The sequence below is a fragment of the Cydia amplana genome, chromosome 6 (genome assembly GCF_948474715.1).
Source record: "Cydia amplana chromosome 6, ilCydAmpl1.1, whole genome shotgun sequence".
Classification (NCBI taxonomy): Eukaryota; Metazoa; Arthropoda; class Insecta; order Lepidoptera; family Tortricidae; genus Cydia; species Cydia amplana.
The window spans coordinates 18,827,343-18,848,129 of NC_086074.1; the positions used below are offsets into that span (position 1 = coordinate 18,827,343).

A 20,787-nucleotide genomic window follows, 5' to 3' on the forward strand; every position below is an offset into this window, starting at 1 on the left:
TCTGGCTATCACGGTTCGTGAGATACAGCCTGGTGACAGACGGACGGACGGACGGACGGACGGACGGACAGCGGAGTCTTAGTAATAGGGTCCCGTTTTTACCCTTTGGGTACGGAACCCTAAAAAGTCTATATACATCTGTCTATTATGTAAATCTATTATTGTCATTTAGTACCCGCAACAAGCCTTGGTGAGCTTAATATGGGATTAGGTCGATTTGTACGATTATCCCATAAATAATTTAAATGTTTACCTTGTTCTGTTTTAATAGAATACATGTTCTGTTTTAGGCCCCAAATCAAATGACAGCGAGTTTGTCAGTTTAAGTAAAGCAAAAAAAATGGGATCAGGAGGAACTAACACAAATACTGAAACAAGTAAGTCACTGTTAAAATCAATCTAACTGTCAACAATGTACACTAGATGGAGATACTCGTTCTTGTAGACATTTTTTTTCTATAACTTTTTTTTTGAGGAGCTCTGAGGAGCCTGATAATTCTTCCCCAATAATTAGACATACCATACACACCTATCTACCAATCAGTACCTGCCGTACCTGGGTATAACTTCAAATTCTGTATTTAAAATAAATAATTTTACACCATGCAAGAAAGAAAGCACCAGATTAATAGAGAAACATAGACAGCAGTTATATTTAGACACAATTTCTATTTTATAACCCGTATAAAACTATAAAGAGTTGTGACGTCACATGATAGTGGTTCATATAAATTCCGTAGTAGCAAAATCGTTTTGACAGTTCGAAAAAAGAAACGGATTTCGCCGCTATACTTACTAAACCTCGTATCTGCAACACTCATTTGATGACAAAAACACCTGTATTCCGAATGAAAGAAAAGCGACATTTCCATCAAATGATTGTTGCAGATATGAGGTTGAGTAAGTATATATAGCGACAATTTGACTAGTAGCCAAATACCCTATTGTTTATGCAATTTGTTCACCAAATTTCATAAAAAATTTTGCTCGATCGCTTGTGATTGTAGTTGCTTGTCGGGACTTGCCAAGCGTGTCAAGCATTAAAGATAGATTATATTTTTCCATTTTGTATTTCCACAGAGCCTCCGATACAGCCCCCGCCAGAGTTGCCTACGCCGCCGTATGAGACCCCAGATTTTCCCAAAATCAATGTTATAAAGAGCACTAAGTTTATGGACGACAATGGAAAAGGTAAGTCTGGATAAATGAACAAGTTTTCGTCTATTTGCCTCTTTCACTCTTGCATATTTGTTATTCATAAATTTTACGGGCCTGATTTAGTTAAATTATGTTTTATCCCTTTCTTACAAATAGGTACATAAGTCCAAATGGACAGATAAGGACAAACGATTATTAGCTAATTGAGGTTTGTAGCGCGTTTATGAATAGGGGGGTAAATCTTTTGTACCAACGATTATAAACTACAACTAAAATATTTACTTAGATAAAACGGACAAACTTTAAATCAGGGTTCTAAAGGATAATTATACATGATAGGTATCTTGATAATTATCGATTTGATAATAACCTAATAAAATTTAAAAAAAATTGCTAAATACGCCCCAATTATTTTTTACTGTCAAAAGAATTCAAAGAAAATAAATACAGTACCATCCATACCTGGGATAATTATCCGATATTTATCGGATAATTTCGAACCCTGCTTTAAACAAAATGGCTCCCGCATGTGTTTTCAGACATAAAGCTGTACCCGACCCGCGGCCGGCGGCGCGGCGTGCTGGTAGTGTTCAGCTACATCGAGTTCCGTGCTCAGCTGGAGACGTACCGGCGAGGAGTCGACGTGGACTGTCAGATGCTGAAGAACCTCTTCTCCGAGATCGGCTTCGAGGTCATCTCCTTCCAGAACCTTACCAGAGATGTGAGTTACTATTGCCAGCATAAAAGTCAAACACCTTACTAAAGGGAATTTGAAATAGAATAGAGGCGGATTGTCAAAGTAAATTATACTAAAATATGTAAATAAAACTGTTAGAACGCCATTTAACTTTGATCCTTATTCTTTCACTGATGTGTCAATTTGTTAAATTTCAAAATTTTGCGCCATCTACTCGAGACTAGGCCAAAGGTATGGTGCAATCTTTTCGAGCGATGGCATTAAATGTACTGTGGCTACATAATGACAGTAACTCCTGAAACACTCTATTTTCTTTGCTACTAGACTACCAATACCAACTCATTTCATTTTGCTCATATATACACACACACACACACTAGCACAGATCATCATCATCTAGCCGTTTTTCGGACACAGCGACTGCTTTCTACCGCTGAGAGTTGTCTGGTGTGCTCTCAGGTGACTGACATAGCCAATCTTTGCAGCAAATGTGCGGCCACACTAGCTCCAGGTCAGCACCCTTCCGACATAAGGGTGGCTAAAAATCATTGGCATTCCCGTTGCCAGGGAGGTTTTAGGATTATACTGAGCAACTTTTACTATGGGACCAACCCCGAAATAGCGAAAAAAAAAAATTGGCTGTTTCATACATTTCGGCTGGTCCATTTTCTATGGGAGGGTAAATTCCCGAAACCTCCCTGGCAACAGGAATGCAGTTATTTTTTAACCACCGCGTATGTGATGGCCACAGGTGGTCTGGCCTTTAGCTCGTCACGCTTATCGTCGCAGATACTAAAACTAATCTATTTGTTTCAGGAAACCCTCACCTACATGAAAAACCTCCCCCTAAAAGGCGCCGAATGCGTGTTCATAGTGATCTCGTCCCACGGATACGGACGCGACGGTTCCTGGGACACGGATATCCGATGCTCGGACGGCGGGTTGATATCCGCGCACGCTGTGGTCGACCACTTCAATAACCAGAACTGTCCCGTGCTTATTGGAATACCGAAGGTGTTCATATTTCAAATGTGCCGGTAAGTGTCTTCTAATATACAATATCTAGCTAGTAAAAAAGAGACAAGACGCCGCCCGACGTAGGATGTGGGACAGAGAGCACACTACCTATTTTAAAAGTTTTGATACCAACATCAGAACTGATTAAATTTCTCGCCGAGCTCATTGGCATTAAGCTAGGAAAACTTATGATAAACTTAGGGCTCATTTAGACGGCGCGCGAACTCGTATACGATTTTAGTTACATCGCGGACCATTGAGGTTACATCATTTCAGCCGACCGATCAAATAACGCAATGTAATAAAACTCGCATGCGAGTTCTCACACCGTCTAAATGAGCCCTAATGTTCTTCGATCAACACGGGCTTCCGACAGGTCGGAAGGGATAGGCCCAAGCGATATCTTGACATTCAAATCATTCTGCCATTTTTCGCGGGGGGGGGGGGGGGGAACGTGCACACAGTCGCACTTCTCACACACTTCCATACAAAATCCAATCTGTAATGACGACACAAATACATAGAAAATGACACCCTACACAGACAAATCTTGCACACCTCGCTCGATCTGTTTTTGTGTACGGACGAATCACAAGTGTCACAACACGCACACTAACACATTTTTGTCAAAGAATTTTATTGTCTTCTGAGAGATGAGAAGTCGGATTTGTCGCTCGACCGATCCGCTATTTGTACTGGGCGAGCAAAATCGATAAATCCAGCAATTACATGAGACTAAAATATAATAATTGTGTTTAAATGTAATTAAACGTATGACATGTAAAAAAAATATTACATGTGAAATGTTACACCTTCTTTTTGTAAATTTGATGTCCCCGACCTCTTTTTACAATAAAAAACTGAGCAATTAGGCATTTTTTCTGCTGCTGTGTTCACTCGCGCGTCTGGACTCGGTCTAGTTAAAAATCCGAGCGCAACTAGTTTTATTACCCGCGCTAGATCAGTTGATCTTGTACCTAGGCAGAGGGGAAATAGTGCGAATGCCGCATCCCTTCCGTGTTGATCGAAGCTAATGCTAATTTCAGGGGCGAGAACCGGTACTTGGAGCTGGCGCTGGCGGAGCAGGGCGCGGCGGCGGGGGCGGGGGGAGGCGCGGCCACGGACGGCGCGCCCTACGGCTCGGGCGCCGCGCCGCGCAGCTCCCCCGCCCGCCGCCGCCGCCACCGCGTCTACTCCGACATACTCATCGCCCACTCCACTCTCCCCGGGTTCGTGTCCCACCGCGACATGGACAAGGGCTCGTGGTTCATCCAGGCGCTGTGCGAGGTGTTCGCGGCGAACGCGCACGAGTGTCACGTGGTCACGCTGTTCACGCTCGTCGACAAGGCGCTGCAGGAGCGCTTCCGCGTTCAGACGTCGGTCGTCGAGAACTGGGGGTTCAACTGCAAGCTGTACTTGCATCCGGGACTTTTTGAGGACTAGTATCATTTGGGACGGCGAATGTGTTCAAAGTTGTGGACGAGGTTTGTTCAAACTTATGTTGTCGAGAATTGAGGTTCAACTGCAAGCTGTAGTTGCATCCGGGACTTTTTGAGGACTAGTATCGTATGTGACGGCGCTTGTGTTCAAAGTTGTGAACGAGGTTTGTTCAAACATAATGTCGAGAATTGAGGTTCAACTGCAAGCTGTACTTGCATCCGGGACTTTTTGAGGACTAGTATCATATGTAACGGCGCTTGTGTTCAAAGTTGTGAACGAGGTTTGTTCAAACATAATGTCGAGAATTGAGGTTCAACTGCAAGCTGTACTTGCATCCGGGACTTTTTGAGGACTACTATCATATGTAACGGCGCTTGTGTTCAAAGTTGTGAACGAGGTTTGTTCAAACATAATGTCGAGAATTGAGGTTCAACTGCAAGCTGTACTTGCATCCGGGACTTTTTGAGGACTAGTATCATATGTAACGGCGCTTGTGTTCAAAGTTGTGGACGAGGTTTGTTCGAACTTGCTTGCTTGGGCAGGTTCGAAAGGATAATTATCAATGATAGTTATATTGATAATTATCGCGATAAGTATCGTGACTTTTATGCCTGATAATTATCGTCAGGATAATTATCAAAAAGACTATAATTATCTGGATAATTTCGAACCCTGGACTTGGGGTTCAACTACAAATTTATACCTGCATCCGGGACTTTTAGAAGAATAATTCCCACGAGTGACGATGTTCAAGATCGTGAACAGAACACAGATGGGACTTCATGTTCAAACGTTGGCCGTCGAGAATTGTTGTTGCTGTTTTGCCTTTGCCATTGAGCTCAGGATTTCAAAGCTGTTACTTTCAGTTTTCTAACAATAGTCTTTTTCTTTTCCTTGAAAAACTTTGATATCAGACAACTTTGGGTGGCACAATCATCCAGGTATTCTCCATCATAATTGTTCGATTTTGTCTTGGTCAACATCAGGTCGACATCCTCCGAGGTTTCCTTTTTAGGTTCCTCGGAGCCCGGTTCAACTTTCCTGGCGGCCAAGCCAAGGTGACAATCGCTATCGCTTCGCCATCGAATCCCTTTGTGTCTCTCTATCACTCTTCGATATTAGTGTGACAGTGAAAGTTGCATATCGTTGGCTACGGAGCGTTAGCGATTGGCATGTTGTCTACGGGACCTGATCACAGTGTTGGATATGACTATGTCCTAGTCATTGATGGGGTCCGGTGACAAGAACTTCTATTTGTTGCAAATCTTAACTGGCAAACCATCCTTCAATGATACCTTTATGTCTGCAATGGCGTTAAGATAAAGATAAGATAAAAGATAGTTTATTCAAGTAGGCATAATTATTAATTACAATGCGCTTATGAACGTCAAATAAAGCTAAAGTTGCCGTCAATAGAACTTGCGAACAATGTAAACAAACAATGTAACTTTGTTTTGTGACTGTTTCTCCTTGAATTTTCACACTACCCCATCAAACACAATTCAAACTATACACATATACACTATTGAAACGGTCTGTTCCGTAAAATACATAAATATATAACTGTATCTTGGATATTTAATTAAAAGTTTAAAATGGTTTCATAAGTTAGGTTATTAGGACCTGATGGAATGACGTTTTTGTTTCTTTTAAATTCTACAATTGTCTATGATGGGTAGTGTTGTGACTAAAGTTTGTGATATAAACCCGCTACACACTACCCAACTCACGCTCTATACCTACCGCCGCGGTTGTAAAATACATCAATACATCATTCTTAAGTACCAATTTCGTCTTCTGATCGTGATTAAACAAATTAAAAATAAGTAACTAAAGTGTGGACACGAAAAAATATGGTCGTACATATTTTTTTGTAATTTCCTCAATAAAACGAAATTTTATGTTTTAACTTTTTTTTACTAATAATACATGTCAGAGGCTATAAAAATGCAATACAAAAGTTACTCAAGTTTATGCGTGTGTATGACATTACGTACTTTAGACTTCACCTTCGTCATCATTCGCTGAACAACATAATCAGAAACTTCTTTACTAGCTTTTTGCCACTTCGCCTTAAAAGTTTTAACGTCTTTACAAACCGTTTTATACTTTTTTAGATTTTTTTTCACTATGGCCCAATATTTCTCAATGGGCCTCAGTTCTGGGCAATTGGGGGGATTTGCTTGTTTTGGTACTACGGTTACGTTATTATTTCTGTACCACTCCATGACAACCGCACTGTAATGGCATGTCGCCAAATCCGGCCAAAACAGTACAGAACCCGTATGTTGTTGGATGAAAGGCAGCAATCTCTTTTGCAGACACTCCTTCTTGTAAACTTCTCCATTGATTGTCCCAGAAGCCACGAAAGCTTTGCTCCTCTTACCGCAGGAGCATATCGCTTGCCAAATCATGTGACGTTTTGGGAATTTTGATAATTTAATTTTTTTATATTCATCAGGAATAGTTGCCTTATTTTTTGCCACATAAAACTGTTGCCCAGGTAACTGATTAAAATCAGCCTTGACGTATGTTTCGTCATCCATGACTAGGCAATCATATTTTGTCAGAAACTGGTCGTACAATTTTCTACAGCGTGATTTGACAGAATTTTCTTGTTTTTCTGACCTATTAGGTCTGACTACAGCTTTATAAGTCTTTAAACCTTCGTAACGTTTAATTTTCTGCACATACGATTTGGACACTTTCAACTTTTTTGCAACATCTCGGATAGATATGCCCGGATTTCTCGTAAAACACTCGACTACCTTCTTTGCCTTTTTTTTGTCCACAGGTCCACTTTTTCTACCGCTTCCTTGCTTCCGTTCCACAGTCAAGTCCTTTTTGAACTTAGAAAGTACCGATTGTACCGTCGATTTATTGATTTTCAGACACTTAGCAATGTCGTTTTGTGAAATGCCTAGATTTTCTTGAAACATGTTCACGATTTTTTTTCGTATTGCAAGTTCTTTGGACGGCATTCTTTTAATTACATCATATATTATAAAAATACCGAAACAGATTGATAGAATCGAGTATTGACAATAAGGTTTGACATAATTTTTTTTGTTTTTAAAACAAATGAACGCCGACAGACTGCATTCAAACCGACCAGATTTTTTCATGTCCACACTTTACTTGTTTTTTATTTCATTTTGGTATTTTATTATTCGATATGGTTTGACATTAGTAAAGTAGTAAGTAAGAGTCTTGCCCATCACTAGTAAATTCATCATTCAAAGACAATTTCAATATGACGGTTTGTTTACATAGTTTGCAAGTTCTAATGACGGCTACTTTAGGTAGACCGGCTCCGGAAGCATTTCAAGATAGGTAAATTTCGAGCTAGGTCACGTTCTGAGGACGTTACTTTCGAGGTAGGTTATTTTCTGAGGAAGTCTCTTTCTTTGGACAGAGTTTCTGAGGACGATTCATATTTTTTAGTTAATAGTTAATGAACTTTTAAATCGAAATTTAAATCTATTTTTTTTTAGACTTTATTTGTAAGTGATTAGAACAAATGAATTATATTAGGAAATGTTTCTTTATTCTTTCAAATTGTATAAATTTGTAATATTTTATTAAGTATAATGTAAAGAACGAAACATTGCCAACTGAGACAAAATAATTATTTTATGTTCTTGGCCATGTTTCGTAATATCTTTTACCTGTGATAGTAGTTAGTAATAGTCGGTATAAGTTTAGTTACCATCGACTGTTGCGTTCCATAGATATTAATGATTTTTATAACTTTTTAAATGTTGTAATAGGTACAATTTTTAACTCTGATGTATCTCAACTAGGTTAACTCTGGCCAGGAAGTCGGGTCACAAAATGTTTTTTTTTCCAGTAACCTTCACCTGGCAATAAAATTATATTATGAAATAAACTGATAGCTTTAATGGCTCCTCTACACGATGGGCCAACGCCGGCCACTCCAAGGGACGCATTTATGCGTTAGAGGGAGCAAGTGATATTGCTATCTCATTCTACCGCATGCGTCCCTTGGAGTGGCCGGCGTTGACCCATCGTGTAGAGGAGCCATAAACTGACAGATTATGTGATACGTAAAAAAGTGGTCATAAGAAAATAGCTTGTGTCGCGACTCGCTGGTCGTGCTTTATTGGCGCATTGGTGTAAGTGAATCTTAACACATTGGCTATGTGCATAACTTTGACGCCTGAAAATTATGTAATTTAGTGCCCCTAGGGTACTCTTGTTTGACTCTGCGTGCGCTGTTATCGCTTTTTTACCCCCAACACCACTAAGCGCACAGAAAATCACTTCACTTTACAGTACATATGGTGCTAGAGATTTTTTAAAGGATAGATTGAGTTTTGATCAACATGTGAAGAAAACATGTTGTTTAGTCAATTGTATATTATGACTAATATTGTTTTAATTTAAGCTTGAACACGAAATTTCATGGTAACTTGCAAGTTTCAAAGCTTGTGTTTATTGCCACGTAATTTTATTTAAGTTCGGTTTTTTATTAATGTGCCTTGCGTTCATATCTTTATAATCAATTTATGTCCAACTGTCGGGTGTACGTGTGTGCGGGCCAACCGTTAACATCGAAAATCCAAATTTCGTTATTACCGTCTCTTTCGCTCAAATAATGTAGTGCGATGGAGAGGGAAATAACGAAATTTCGACGTTTGCTGGCAAAGTAAAATTACGAAAAATTTCGTATATTGATCCGTCAATTCATATCTCTATCTTTAGCGAACAATTTTCCGGGCGGGGCGTGAGCGTTTTGTATGTAAAAGCGGCGCGCCCCGCTCACGCGCCGCCCGGAAAACGCGCCTGTGTGACGAAGCCTTAGGGTGGAATCACATCTGTTAGCATCGAGCCGCATTTTATATATGAGAAATTGCTCGTTAGTATGAAGATGCGTACGCAATACGCATGCTTTCAGTTTTCCCATGCGTACGCATCTTCATACTAACGAGCGATTTCTCATATATAAAATGCGGCTCGATGCTGACAGATGTGATTTTCACCCTTAAGTCACTGTCAATAGAGGTGACAGCAGGGTGCCATGTATTGGGCATTAGTATGTCGAGCACTAGTACGTTTACCTTACTCAGTTGTTAGAAACACGCGAATACGAGTACTAACGCGTCAGCGATGACAATGACATGTCTGTGAGTACTAATGTGCTAATAATTATAATTTTAATACTTTAATTATCTTAAAATTAAAACTGTCTTGTATCTTATTGATCTGCAAATGCATTTACACGAAATCAAGTTGTATTATACTTATATTAACTTAATATAAATAAATTTTGCGTATTTTGATAATGCTGTCGAAATAAATTGTTATTTTTAGAAAAAGTTTTTATTTTCTTATCTACCTCTAACTATCTAACGTACATTGTAAAAGAACCGGTCAAGTGCGTTTCGGGCCCCGCATAAAAAGGCGCACATTTCGCGCCAAATTTTCCTATTGGCAAGACAAAAGTGGCTGTGCCAGTATTTTTATATTACTCTAGTGTTTCCAGTTGATAAAATAAAAAGTGTCAACTAGATTATTATCCTAGCAACATTGGTCAGCTGTCAACTCTCAGCTGAATTGTCATTGTCAGTAATATCAGCTGGTTGAGCTGGTTGGTTGCGGAAGCGCGCGCATACGCAGGCCGTAACACAATAGATTTAAAATTTACTGAAACAGTGCACGTTATAAGAATCGGTGCGGGAGTGCCTTGGATACCGTTGTTCGCTTTTTTAGACGATTCCTCTTAGTTCAAAAGGGTGAACTATCGTGCATATTACTGATATTACACATAATATGGCCGAATCACTTAACCTAGGTACGTAACTTTATTTTCTTTATCAGTAAAGTTAGAATTTCTTTTTTACACAAAAATTACTCAAATCTTTAAGCTCACTGCTAAGAAAACATTTTAGCGTTGAATCTTCCTATGAACACGCCTGTTATAAGTGTTAATGCGATTATCTTAATAATGAAATCATTCATCTGTTTCTCTGCTTCGCTTTCGATTCTTGAAGCCGATCTCGAAAAGCTTTTGATCCTAATAGGCATGCATTACTTTTCTTTAGTATTGTGAGAAGCATGGGATAATCATGATGTAGAGAGCTACAAACTAATAATTATACCAACATAATGACGTCACGAAACTTGTTTAGCGTCATGTGCGGTGCGCCTGCGCCTGGATTAGTAGCCTGGAAGCATTGTTAGTTCTTCATATTAAAAAACATTATATTATTCAATCCTTCATATAGTGATAGTAGAAGTACCATTGAGCAGTATCAATAAGTTGTAATCTATGTAATTATAGTAATTAGGTCAACTAACTTTTAAAAATTGCTAGTTACCAGCTGCATTCTTTGAAGTACTAATAAATGGATACTGAGATTCAAGCTTCATTTTGAGTAGGTAACTGGGTCATACACAGCATTACATTCATGTCTCTCATCTCAAATGGACATACACAAAGTTAAGGCCTATAAAGACCATTTTTCTGATTGAACTTTTTATTAAGTAACTGCTTTAAAATATACTACTTTTCCATTAACCTGTATATTACAATCATTACTTATATGTACACAGGCTGTAAGTACCGTCCACAGCAGTGACAACTTTTGTTTTGTTACTTACTTACTGATATGAAAATGTAACCTTGAAGATTATTTCTACGTCAAATTGGATTGCCTTTAGTATAGTTTAATTGCAGATATGGAGTATGAGAATGGAGCATATAATGCAGCAGCAATACAAGAATGTTTAAGCTCAATAGAAGAGCAGGTGAACCAGAATAGGAGTCAGAAGGAAGATAGTGCCGTGGAACCTAATAAAGTGAGTGCTTTGTTTTCACTTCACTACTACTTCTACAGAGTTCTGTTGATACCATATTTTTTACTTATTTCTCTTTGGTTTTTACGCACTTTTACTTGGCTTCAGTCTGTTTTTTTGTAAAATGTATATGTTTGATTAATATAATTATTGTAACTTGAAATGTGAACCACTTCCTGATGTCTGATCGAAATGAAATTTGGTGTACTTTTATGATTCTGATGATGGTGCAATAATATGCTAACATGGAGCTGATGTGATAATATTGATAATACAGTGGTCTTGAGATGAGCAAACAAATTTATACGCAGGGGGGGGGGGGGTCAGTTATCTCGGCAGCTGACTGTACTTTACAGACATGCAAATGTAGGAAAGTACAAATTCACAGTAACTTGTTTAGTAGTATTTTTTGTGTTAGAATAAACAAGTATGATTATATAACTTGTGCTGATTTATGTTATTAGGATGTAAGTGAACACCGAAGCCTGCTGGTGCAAAGGGAGATTGCACCTGGAGAGTTGGTATATGGGCAGGGGCTTCTTGGCCTGCCAGGGATCATTTGTGGCCTCCTTAGTCTTTGTTAGTATTTTGTTTGTTTACTGGTTAAAATAAATATTGTAGTATGTAATCATAAGTCAGCTAAATAATATTTTGGCATTTTTTTAGGTGGCAATAACAATGATGTCCTCGACAGAAATGAAGAGTCTATAAATAATAATAATGTAGAAGGAGGTAAGTTATTGAAATTGGTATACCGGACATGGCAAACTCCTCAAACGGTGACACTTTTGTTCAATAACTTTAAACAATTATGAGGTCTTCTTGAGTTCCTATTTTTATACAAATTAAATATCTTCAATGTACGCCATTATCATTGTAATTGATGTTGTTTGAACACATAAAATTCGCAATATTTGCAACACATTGTGCCTTAAAAGGTTACATTTTGTAATTATTTTAATATTTTTAATACACATGTGTGCTGATCGTCATTGTGCCCAGAACTGAAAGAAGCGGTCGCGCTACAAAGGACTATGCGTCAAAATTGCCCCAAAGCCAACAAAGTTGAGAGTTAGGTCATTAGATAGGTATTTTTATGTACTTCATTTCGTTCTATGGGCACCAAGCGGAATTCCAATGCAGAACTGAGAATTTGATATTTTAGTCAAAATGTCGTCACCCTTATTACCTAGGCAATAGAGTCCACCGCCGGGCGAGCGCGGCAAATCATTCGGTGTGCTCGCCCGGCGGTGCGCGAACATCTACCCTGCAGCAATTAATTTACTTACTTGGACTTTATTGCCTAGGTAATAAGGGTGACGTCATTTTGGCTAAAATACCAATATCTCAGTTCTACAATGGAATTCCGATTGGTGCCCATAGAAAAAAATGAAGTACATAGAAATACTTATCTATTACCTTACGCTCATTTCTGTTGACGTTGGGTCCAGGCTCCATACAAAGTTGCCCATGGTCCTTTTTTCATTATATGTATTTATTTTTGTATACATAATTTAATCATTATATTTATTTTTTGTAGCTTCACCCCCACCGTTGGTTGTTGCACCACTGGCAACCCCTGGAAACCTGCAGGTCATTAAAAGCACCAGGTTCATGGATGATTTAGGAAAAGGTATGTCTATCAGGATATACTAGAAAATATAAACGTGCAGGTTTAAGGCATATGCACACCGGATGCGTGTGCGTAGCCGTGCACGTGCGCGTTGTAGTATACAAATAAAAAAAAATTCAGACAATTAACAGTCCATATTTTTAAATTTAAATAAAATAAAATTAAAATTTAACAAGCAATTTACACATACACATATACATATACAAATCACACCGCTTGCGTGACGTGTACAGCTCCCAACATTTTAGCGCGCACGTTCACGTCACGCACACGCAGCCGGTGTGTCGGGCTACGCATAATGGAGGGATCCGTACCTTCATACAATACAAAAAGCCATACAATAGCGCTGCGGTTCGCCAAAAAACGCTGCAAATGGTGTTAAAGGTATGTTAATCGGTACGATTGATCTTTAGGACATTTGAATCAATTTGACCCGAAGCACCAACAAAAAGAAAGAGGAGTTATGACGTCATCGTCATCTTATTAATTTTATTATCTATTATTATTTATTACTTACTTAATTTTACAGCGCATTGGCGCCCCTTAGCTGTAACGCTGTAAAGTTTATTTCAATAAATAAATAACAAATATCCTTTTTTTGTATGGAATAAAAAAAAATGTTTAGAAACCTATCGTGTGTGGTATTCAACGAAAGGGCTTTCTGAGACGATTCTAAAAATAATCACATCATTACATTTCAGTCATCTATTTTAAAATTATAATAAGAATAATTTTCAAAACATACCAAGTTTCGGCCTCTCCAGATACAATACCGTTAACCGTTCAACATTTTTTGTAAAATATACCTCAAATTATACCTAATATCCTCATATCTAACCTTAATAAAGCAATTTTGAAAAGGTGGTCAAGCAGATCTTGTCATTAGAAAAAGGCGGCAAATTTGAAAAATGTATGCGCGAAGGGATATCGACGATATCGTCCCATAGAAAATTTGAATTTCGCGCCTTTTTCTACTGACAAGATTTGTTTGACCATCTACATATATTTACATTAAAATCACACTAAAATCTAAACTAAGTAGCGGCTCACAAAATACACCTACGTTCCAAATATCTTCTAGTTTCCGAGTAAAATGGCTGTGACATACGGACAGACAGATGGACGTGACGAAATTTTAAGGGTTCCGTTTTTGCCAATGGGCAGTCAACCATAGGGCCAAACACAGACGTAAAAGTTTCATTTGAATTTCTGGACTTGTAAAAGAGCCCTACTTGCATTTTTTTTAATTAAATTTTATTTGTTTTGTTGCAGCTATAAAGCTGTACCGCACTCGCGGCATGAAGCGAGGAGCGCTCGTTTTGTTCAGCTACTCCGAGTTCTCGACCGGGGAGAACTTCAGAGACATTACTAGCGACAACGAGATGGTGACGGATCTGTTCAGGCAGATCGGCTTCAACATGGTCGCGCAACACGAAAACAAGACTAAACAGGTAAGGCGTAACTACCATTTAACCAATGTTTTACCTCCTCCCTACGCTTCCGACCGGGGAACTTCAGAGGCATTGCTAGCGACAACGAGATGGTGACGGATCTGTTCAGGCAGATCGGCTTCAACATGGTCGCGTAACACGAAAACAAGACTAAACAGGTAAGGCGTAACTACCATTTAACCAATGTTTTACCTCCTCCCTACGCTCCCGACCGGGGAACTTCAGAGACATTGCTAGCGACAAACTGGCGACAACGAGATGGTGACGGATCTGTTCAGGCAGATCGGCTTCAACATGGTCGCGCAACACGAAAACAAGACTAAACAAGTAAGGCGTAACTACCATTTAACCAATGTTTTACCTCCTCCCTACGCTTCCGACCGGGGAACTTCAGAGACATTGCTAGGGACAACGAGATGAGAATAACAGCGCCCTCTTGGCAATGATCATATATTACTGGTCAGGCTTTAATATGATGCATACGAAACTATTTAATATTTAGAAATTCTAGAGCCACTGATGGTCAGTGATCCCATTAGTGAAACCGGACTATGTCGGGGGTCTTAAAACAGCTGATGTGCTGGATATTTAAGGGATGGTAGGGCAATGGCCCTATCATTCTGGAAACGTCATATATATTTCCCTGAACCAATCTGATTATAGTATTAAGAGCGTGAAGGCGCGATAATGTAATATGAAGTGTCTTCGTGACAGTTGGTGATTTTTTCTTTTAAGTGGCGGCTCTAAATTCGCGTAGATTTGGTCAGGCGAGCGAGATATACTATACTGTTAAATTATCCAGGACTAAATACGAATATAATTAAGGAATATTTCCCTTGTCTAATGTTGTAATGTACCTAATCCCTCCTGTCCCCAATTACCCCACTTGAATTGTCGAATTCGAAACACGAAGTTTTCTTTTACAATCAAGAACTGTTTCGCAGGAAACATTGGACTTAATAAAGGGCCTCAAGCTAGAAGGCTCCGAGTGTGTTTTCTTCGTGGTTTCGTCGCACGGGTACGGCCGGGACGGGATGTGGGACACCGAGATCCGCTGCACGGACGGCGGGCTGGTCTCTTCCCATGAGGTCGTCGACCTTTTCAACAGTGAGAACCAGCCGACGCTGGACGGGGTACCTAAGGTGTTCATATTTCAGGCGTGCCGGTGGGTGCAATCTTTTTCTTACAAAACATACTGATAAGTGAATGTATAAATATAAATACTTCTATATTTATTTCATTACATACGATGAATCTGTTTTGTTGATTAATTTTCGCATTCATCTTTCTTAGACTCGACCATAAGCTTGTCTTTTTCTCTTTCGGTGTGCGGGAGTTCGTTAGCACGTGCACATTTCTCGCGTACAATTTGTACAAATTAAGCGTGTCAATTTTGGAACACCTATAAAAACCAATCTAGAGTTACGTACCTACTCGTAACTCCACGTAGGACCATATGTACCTACTGTAAATCTATTTGTAAACTGTGTAGGTTTACTGGTAATTATTTTGTGGTTTGTGATTGCGTATAATATCACTGCAAACCACAAAATGATTACCAGTAAACCTACACAGTTTACAATAGTAGTTTATGCAACAGTGATATAATAAGGGTTCTTAAAATTCAAGGGTCGAAGTTACAAAACGAGACGTAGTCGAGTTTTGTAAAAAAAGACCCGAGAATTTTAAGAACCAATTATGAGCTGTTGCATACATTACTTTTTCTATGACAGCTGCAGCAAAAAAAAAAAAAAAAAAAAAAAAAAAAAAAAAAAAAAAAAAAAAAAAAAAAAAAGAGTTATTATTAAAAAAAAGAGTTATTATTAAAAAAAAGAGTTATTATTTAAAAAAAATTGAGTTATTATTTAAAAAAAAAAGAGTTATTATTGTAAATGAAAACATACCTCTTTCAATCAAGATGATCGGAACTTGTATCTTTAAAAAAAATAAAGCAGTTGTATTATACTCATAAGATGACTGCTAGCAGTCATCTTATGAGCCTATAGACAAAGCATTCAAATGACATTGCTTTAGATATCACTGTCAGTCATTTAATTGACACATTTAAGTGCTGGAGTAGAAAAATAGATTTACAGTAGGTACATATGGTCCTATTTTCCCGCACTAGTGCGTAAAATAACACTTTTCGTGCGATGTCAAAAGTTTAAAGGGCCATATGTACTGTAAAACGTTGTACAATACACGTGCGAATAGGTAATTCGCAACTCGTGTCGATTTAAAACACCCTTCGGTCGTGTTTTAATTTATCGCCACTCTTTTCGAATTTCCTCTTTTCCGTACTTGTATGGTAAATAACTATTTCGTTGTTGTCAGCGGTAAGAAGTTGCCGCCTGAGCTAGAGGGAGTGATAACAGACGTCTCCAATTTTGACGAGGACACCGAGGCACGTGCCTCCCGCCGCCGCGCGCGCAACTACTCCGATATACTCATCGCACACTCCACGCTGCCAGGTATTCAGTATTCAGTTCTTTATTTGCTAATATAGACAAAAGCCATGCAAATACAATAATAAAATATCATATAAATTTCTAATCATTCCACAAAGTCAACAATAAAAACAGTAACAGTAGTTATTTGTACAACAAGAGATCAAAGTTTGATATTTCTTCGAGTGCTTCTTTTGAGTCCCGTGTAAGCGAAAGATTCTAAGTATACTAGATTCACATAGCGTAGCGAGTGAATCTAATTTAGAATCTTGAGCGTAGTAAGAGACTCAAAAGCGCACGAGATGTAAATAACTTTGATCTCGTGTAGTTCACAAAACTTTTCACCTCAGCAGTGAGAACATATTAGAGAACCCGAAAAATGTAATTATTTATTGCAATTATTAAATGTAATTATTATTAAATGTATTCCTTCTTCATCACTTACCTATTCACTCATGTTTTCTTAAGATATACCAACAATTAAGTTTTCACCTCAGCAGCTCGAACAAGGGTACTTTGCTACTTAAAAACAGTGAGCAAAATCGCATTTTGCTCATTTTGTCTCACTCAGTGAGCAAAATGCGATTTTGCTCACTGTTTTTAAGTAGCAAAGTACCCTTGTTCGAGCTGCTGAGGTGAAAAAAACATTTAGTGCCCACACACACGGAGTAAGAGATGAGTATTTATAATGAAAGATTATTTATAACGAATATAATATAAATATTATTACAATAGGATTAATAAATAAGGATTTAGGCTTCCGTGAGATTTAACTGAAACCACTTTTTCCTTATGTTTGCTGCGGGGTCGTTTAGTTGCATAGAAGGCAGCATCCTATAGAAGTGGTCTACGCGTGCCTCCGTGAGGGACAAAACATATCGAATTTATTTGTTATGGTGGGCAACAAATAAATTCGACCAATCACCATTCTAATTTATGGTGGGGAATAAAAACAAAATGTGAGACTGACAAGGACAAACAATAATAGCGCTTTCGCTGCTACTCCTACTGAAAGATACATAAGTCTACCCGTTCTGTCAGTTATCCCCACCACTCATGCCCAATCCAGTTTAATTCATGTTTATGATGTTTAGTTGTGTCACGTTGACGTAGACGGGTTGTGGGCAGCCAGTATTGATGTGCCACAAACAAACAAAGAAGAAATCTATAGTCCGTCAACCAAATCTTGTCAGTAGTAATGTAAAGCAAACTAAAGTAGGGCAACACTCAAAGAGCAGTATTGCGCTAAGAATAGCAGCAATGTACATCGAACCAAAAGATTTTTTTTTTCCGCTGAGCGCGCCCTGCGTACGTTCATTCATATTGTCACTCGCGGTTTATTGAAAAATTTTTAAACATGGACGGACAATTTAAAAGCGATGTTAAAACAATGTTAATCAAAATGATGAACAAATTTGAAGATATCAAAAACAACTGCCTATCGTAGTGCTTATATTCTCTTTGTTCCCTATCTAAGTATGTCTTCTATGTTTACTAAAATAAAATCATATCAAAATGCAGATAATTAGATAGTGCATATATTTGTTATTTACAATATAATATGCCACTTGTTAATGTAAATTAGTGTACTCTTCTGGATGAATATGACATACCTGTGTAATTTTTTTGATTGGTATATATTGTACAATAGGATTACATATTAAAAATAAAACAACTGATATTTGGGTGTTTATTTAATTTAAAGGTAAATAAGATAAGGGTCACTTTAGCTTACACTATAATTCAGGTCATTAATTGAAAAAATATAATGAAGTTACCAATGTTACCGGGTCACTTCAACCAAGCATAATACTCTGTAGTATTATTCTTTGGTATTATTGCATCTTTGTAAATAGTCACAACTGATTGCTGAAAATATTAGACATGTGGGCCTATGGACGGTTTCCAGGACACAATTTATGGTCTTGTTGGATAGATTTAGGCATACGTTTTAATTTTATTTATGCCTTTTAACCCTAAAACAAAAAAACTTAACATAATCTTAAAAGTTCGAAAGAGTTCTTCCAGTATGTACTTGTCATAACCTCAATTTTTAGTAATGTTTACCATCAACGAGCATGATTGTACATTGTAGGCCCCTTAGCTTTGCTTATTCTTATTTAATGTATTGGTATTTAATGGTGACAGCAGAAATATCTCTTGAAACAGAAACGATTCAGAATGAAAACCAAATGAAAACAAATAAGGTGACGGCTGTCGTTCACGATCCACATTCCACAGATAAAACACAGATGACACGCATTTTGGAATTATTCGAACACAGTGTTGCTAACCCGCGATTTTTCAAATTTGCCGCCTTTTACTACTGACAAGATTTGGTTGACGGACTTTAGAAATAACACAGTACCAACAGTTAACAAATAAATTAGAATTAGTTGTATAAATAAAGAGAGATGTCAAAACAATTATAATTTGGTCCAGAATTTCATAAGAGTAAGTATGAAGAGTCACAGTGCTTAACCCTTTAGGCGTCGTCCAAATATTATATCACACAAAATTTTGATCTAACTGTTCTATCGAATCTGCTCACGAAATTTCTCTAGAATCGGTTGAGAAATGCGACATGCAAAGGAGAACATCCGGACATACGAAAGCGCTTTTCGCTAACGCTCGGTCAATTAACACATTCAGTGCCGAAAACCCGACTATCGGGTATATTATAATTTCGTTCCCAGGCCGGACGACCCGATAGTCGGGGTCGTGGTACCTACTACAGCTTTATATGACGAAATTTTTGTACCCTGGTGCGGATGTTTTACTTGGCTGGGTGGCAATGAATGTGTTAACACAAACAAAAATACAACGAGTTCGAATAACGATTCACATGCGTACGTAACTCCATAATGTAACAATACTTGTACGAAAACCAACAAACATTTTTCATTTTTTCATAATGGAATTAATGGTTTAAAGTTAAAACTGGGTCCTGTAACACAGGGTTTCCTAGCTCAGGACACAGTGTCGTGATTTACTGTATGTTTAAATTTATACAATAATTTTTTTTTTTTCATTTTCAATATTTCAATTCAAAACCCTAAACTGGGTAAATTTCAGGTTTCGTCTCACCCCGCAACGAGGGTGCCAACAAAGGCTCCTGGTACAAGCAAGCGCTATGCTCCGTGTTCGCCGCGCACGCGCACGACCACCACGTGGTCGAGCTCTTCCAGCTGGTCGACGAGGCGCTCAAGCGACGTTGCCACGCCACCACAACCACCGTCGAGAGCTGGGGCTTCAACAAGCATCTTTACCTGCATCCTGGCTTGGTTGAAGACGCGAATGGCAACCCTAAAACCCTGTAGTAGAGTTCAAAAGACCGGTCTTCTCAAGCGACGTTGCCACGCCGCCACCGTCGAGAGCTGGGGCTTCAACAAGCATCTTTACCTGCATCCTGGCTTGGTTGAACACGCGAATGGCAACCCTAAAACCGTGTAGTAGAGTTCAAAAGGCCAGTCTTCTCGAGCGACGTTGCCACGCCGCCATCGTCGAGAGCTGGGGCTTCAACAATCATCTTTACCTGCATCCCGGCGAATGGGAACCATAAATCCATGCAGTAGAGTTCTAAAGACCAGTTTTGTGCTATTAATGTAAGAAAACCTCATTTGTATTAAGAAATACATGATAATGAATTTAGTTGGTAAGCTGTCCAAAGTACTTTTTGTATCTCAGATACTTTCACAGTCATGTTGCTTTCGTACTACAGTCAGCATCAATAAAGCAAGGACTGTAAGCACGAAGAATTTCGTACATTACTCGCCTCTTCTTCTCTGTCTGTAACTCACGCGCGTAATGATATTGCTTTCCGAGCAAAGCAATTTTAGTATCTGAAGTATAAAAAATATTATGGTATTATTATTATGGTAAAGTTAGAAAAATATACTAAATAAAATACCTGACTGATTAGCCTTGCTTAGCTAAAGTAACTGAAACTACATATTTAAAGTTTGTAAAACGATTTGGGCTAACTTTACCAAAGAAGTAATTTCATAATACTCATGTCATGTCCAAAAAAAAAGCCAACCGTCCTACGGTTGGGTGGGGAAAAAGTATTTTCGTTGTCTTGTTTCTGACCACTGTCACGCTTGTATTTTTGTCTTTTATCAAATA

General features: G+C 38.4%; 3 protein-coding genes across 3 annotated transcripts in view; all 3 read left to right on the plus strand.

The window, feature by feature from the left end:
* The window catches only part of LOC134649048 (rab5 GDP/GTP exchange factor), a 420,463-nt gene that overhangs the window by 35,942 nt on the left and 363,734 nt on the right, over positions 1 to 20,787 (plus strand). The gene's annotated exons all lie outside the window — the stretch shown is intronic.
* LOC134649052 (caspase Dronc-like) lies at positions 268 to 4,350 on the plus strand. The gene is made up of 5 exons (XM_063503767.1): positions 268 to 377; positions 1,081 to 1,191; positions 1,698 to 1,879; positions 2,672 to 2,892; positions 3,919 to 4,350. Exons 1-5 carry the CDS (start codon positions 341 to 343, stop codon positions 4,313 to 4,315), a joined length of 948 nt encoding a protein of 315 aa, XP_063359837.1. The 5' UTR covers positions 268 to 340; the 3' UTR covers positions 4,316 to 4,350.
* Positions 11,015 to 20,025, plus strand: LOC134649171 (caspase-7-like). Its single transcript, XM_063503887.1, has 8 exons — positions 11,015 to 11,134; positions 11,596 to 11,710; positions 11,798 to 11,863; positions 12,672 to 12,764; positions 14,037 to 14,215; positions 15,160 to 15,380; positions 16,550 to 16,686; positions 19,738 to 20,025. Exons 1-8 carry the CDS (start codon positions 11,015 to 11,017, stop codon positions 19,980 to 19,982), a joined length of 1,176 nt encoding a protein of 391 aa, XP_063359957.1. The 3' UTR covers positions 19,983 to 20,025.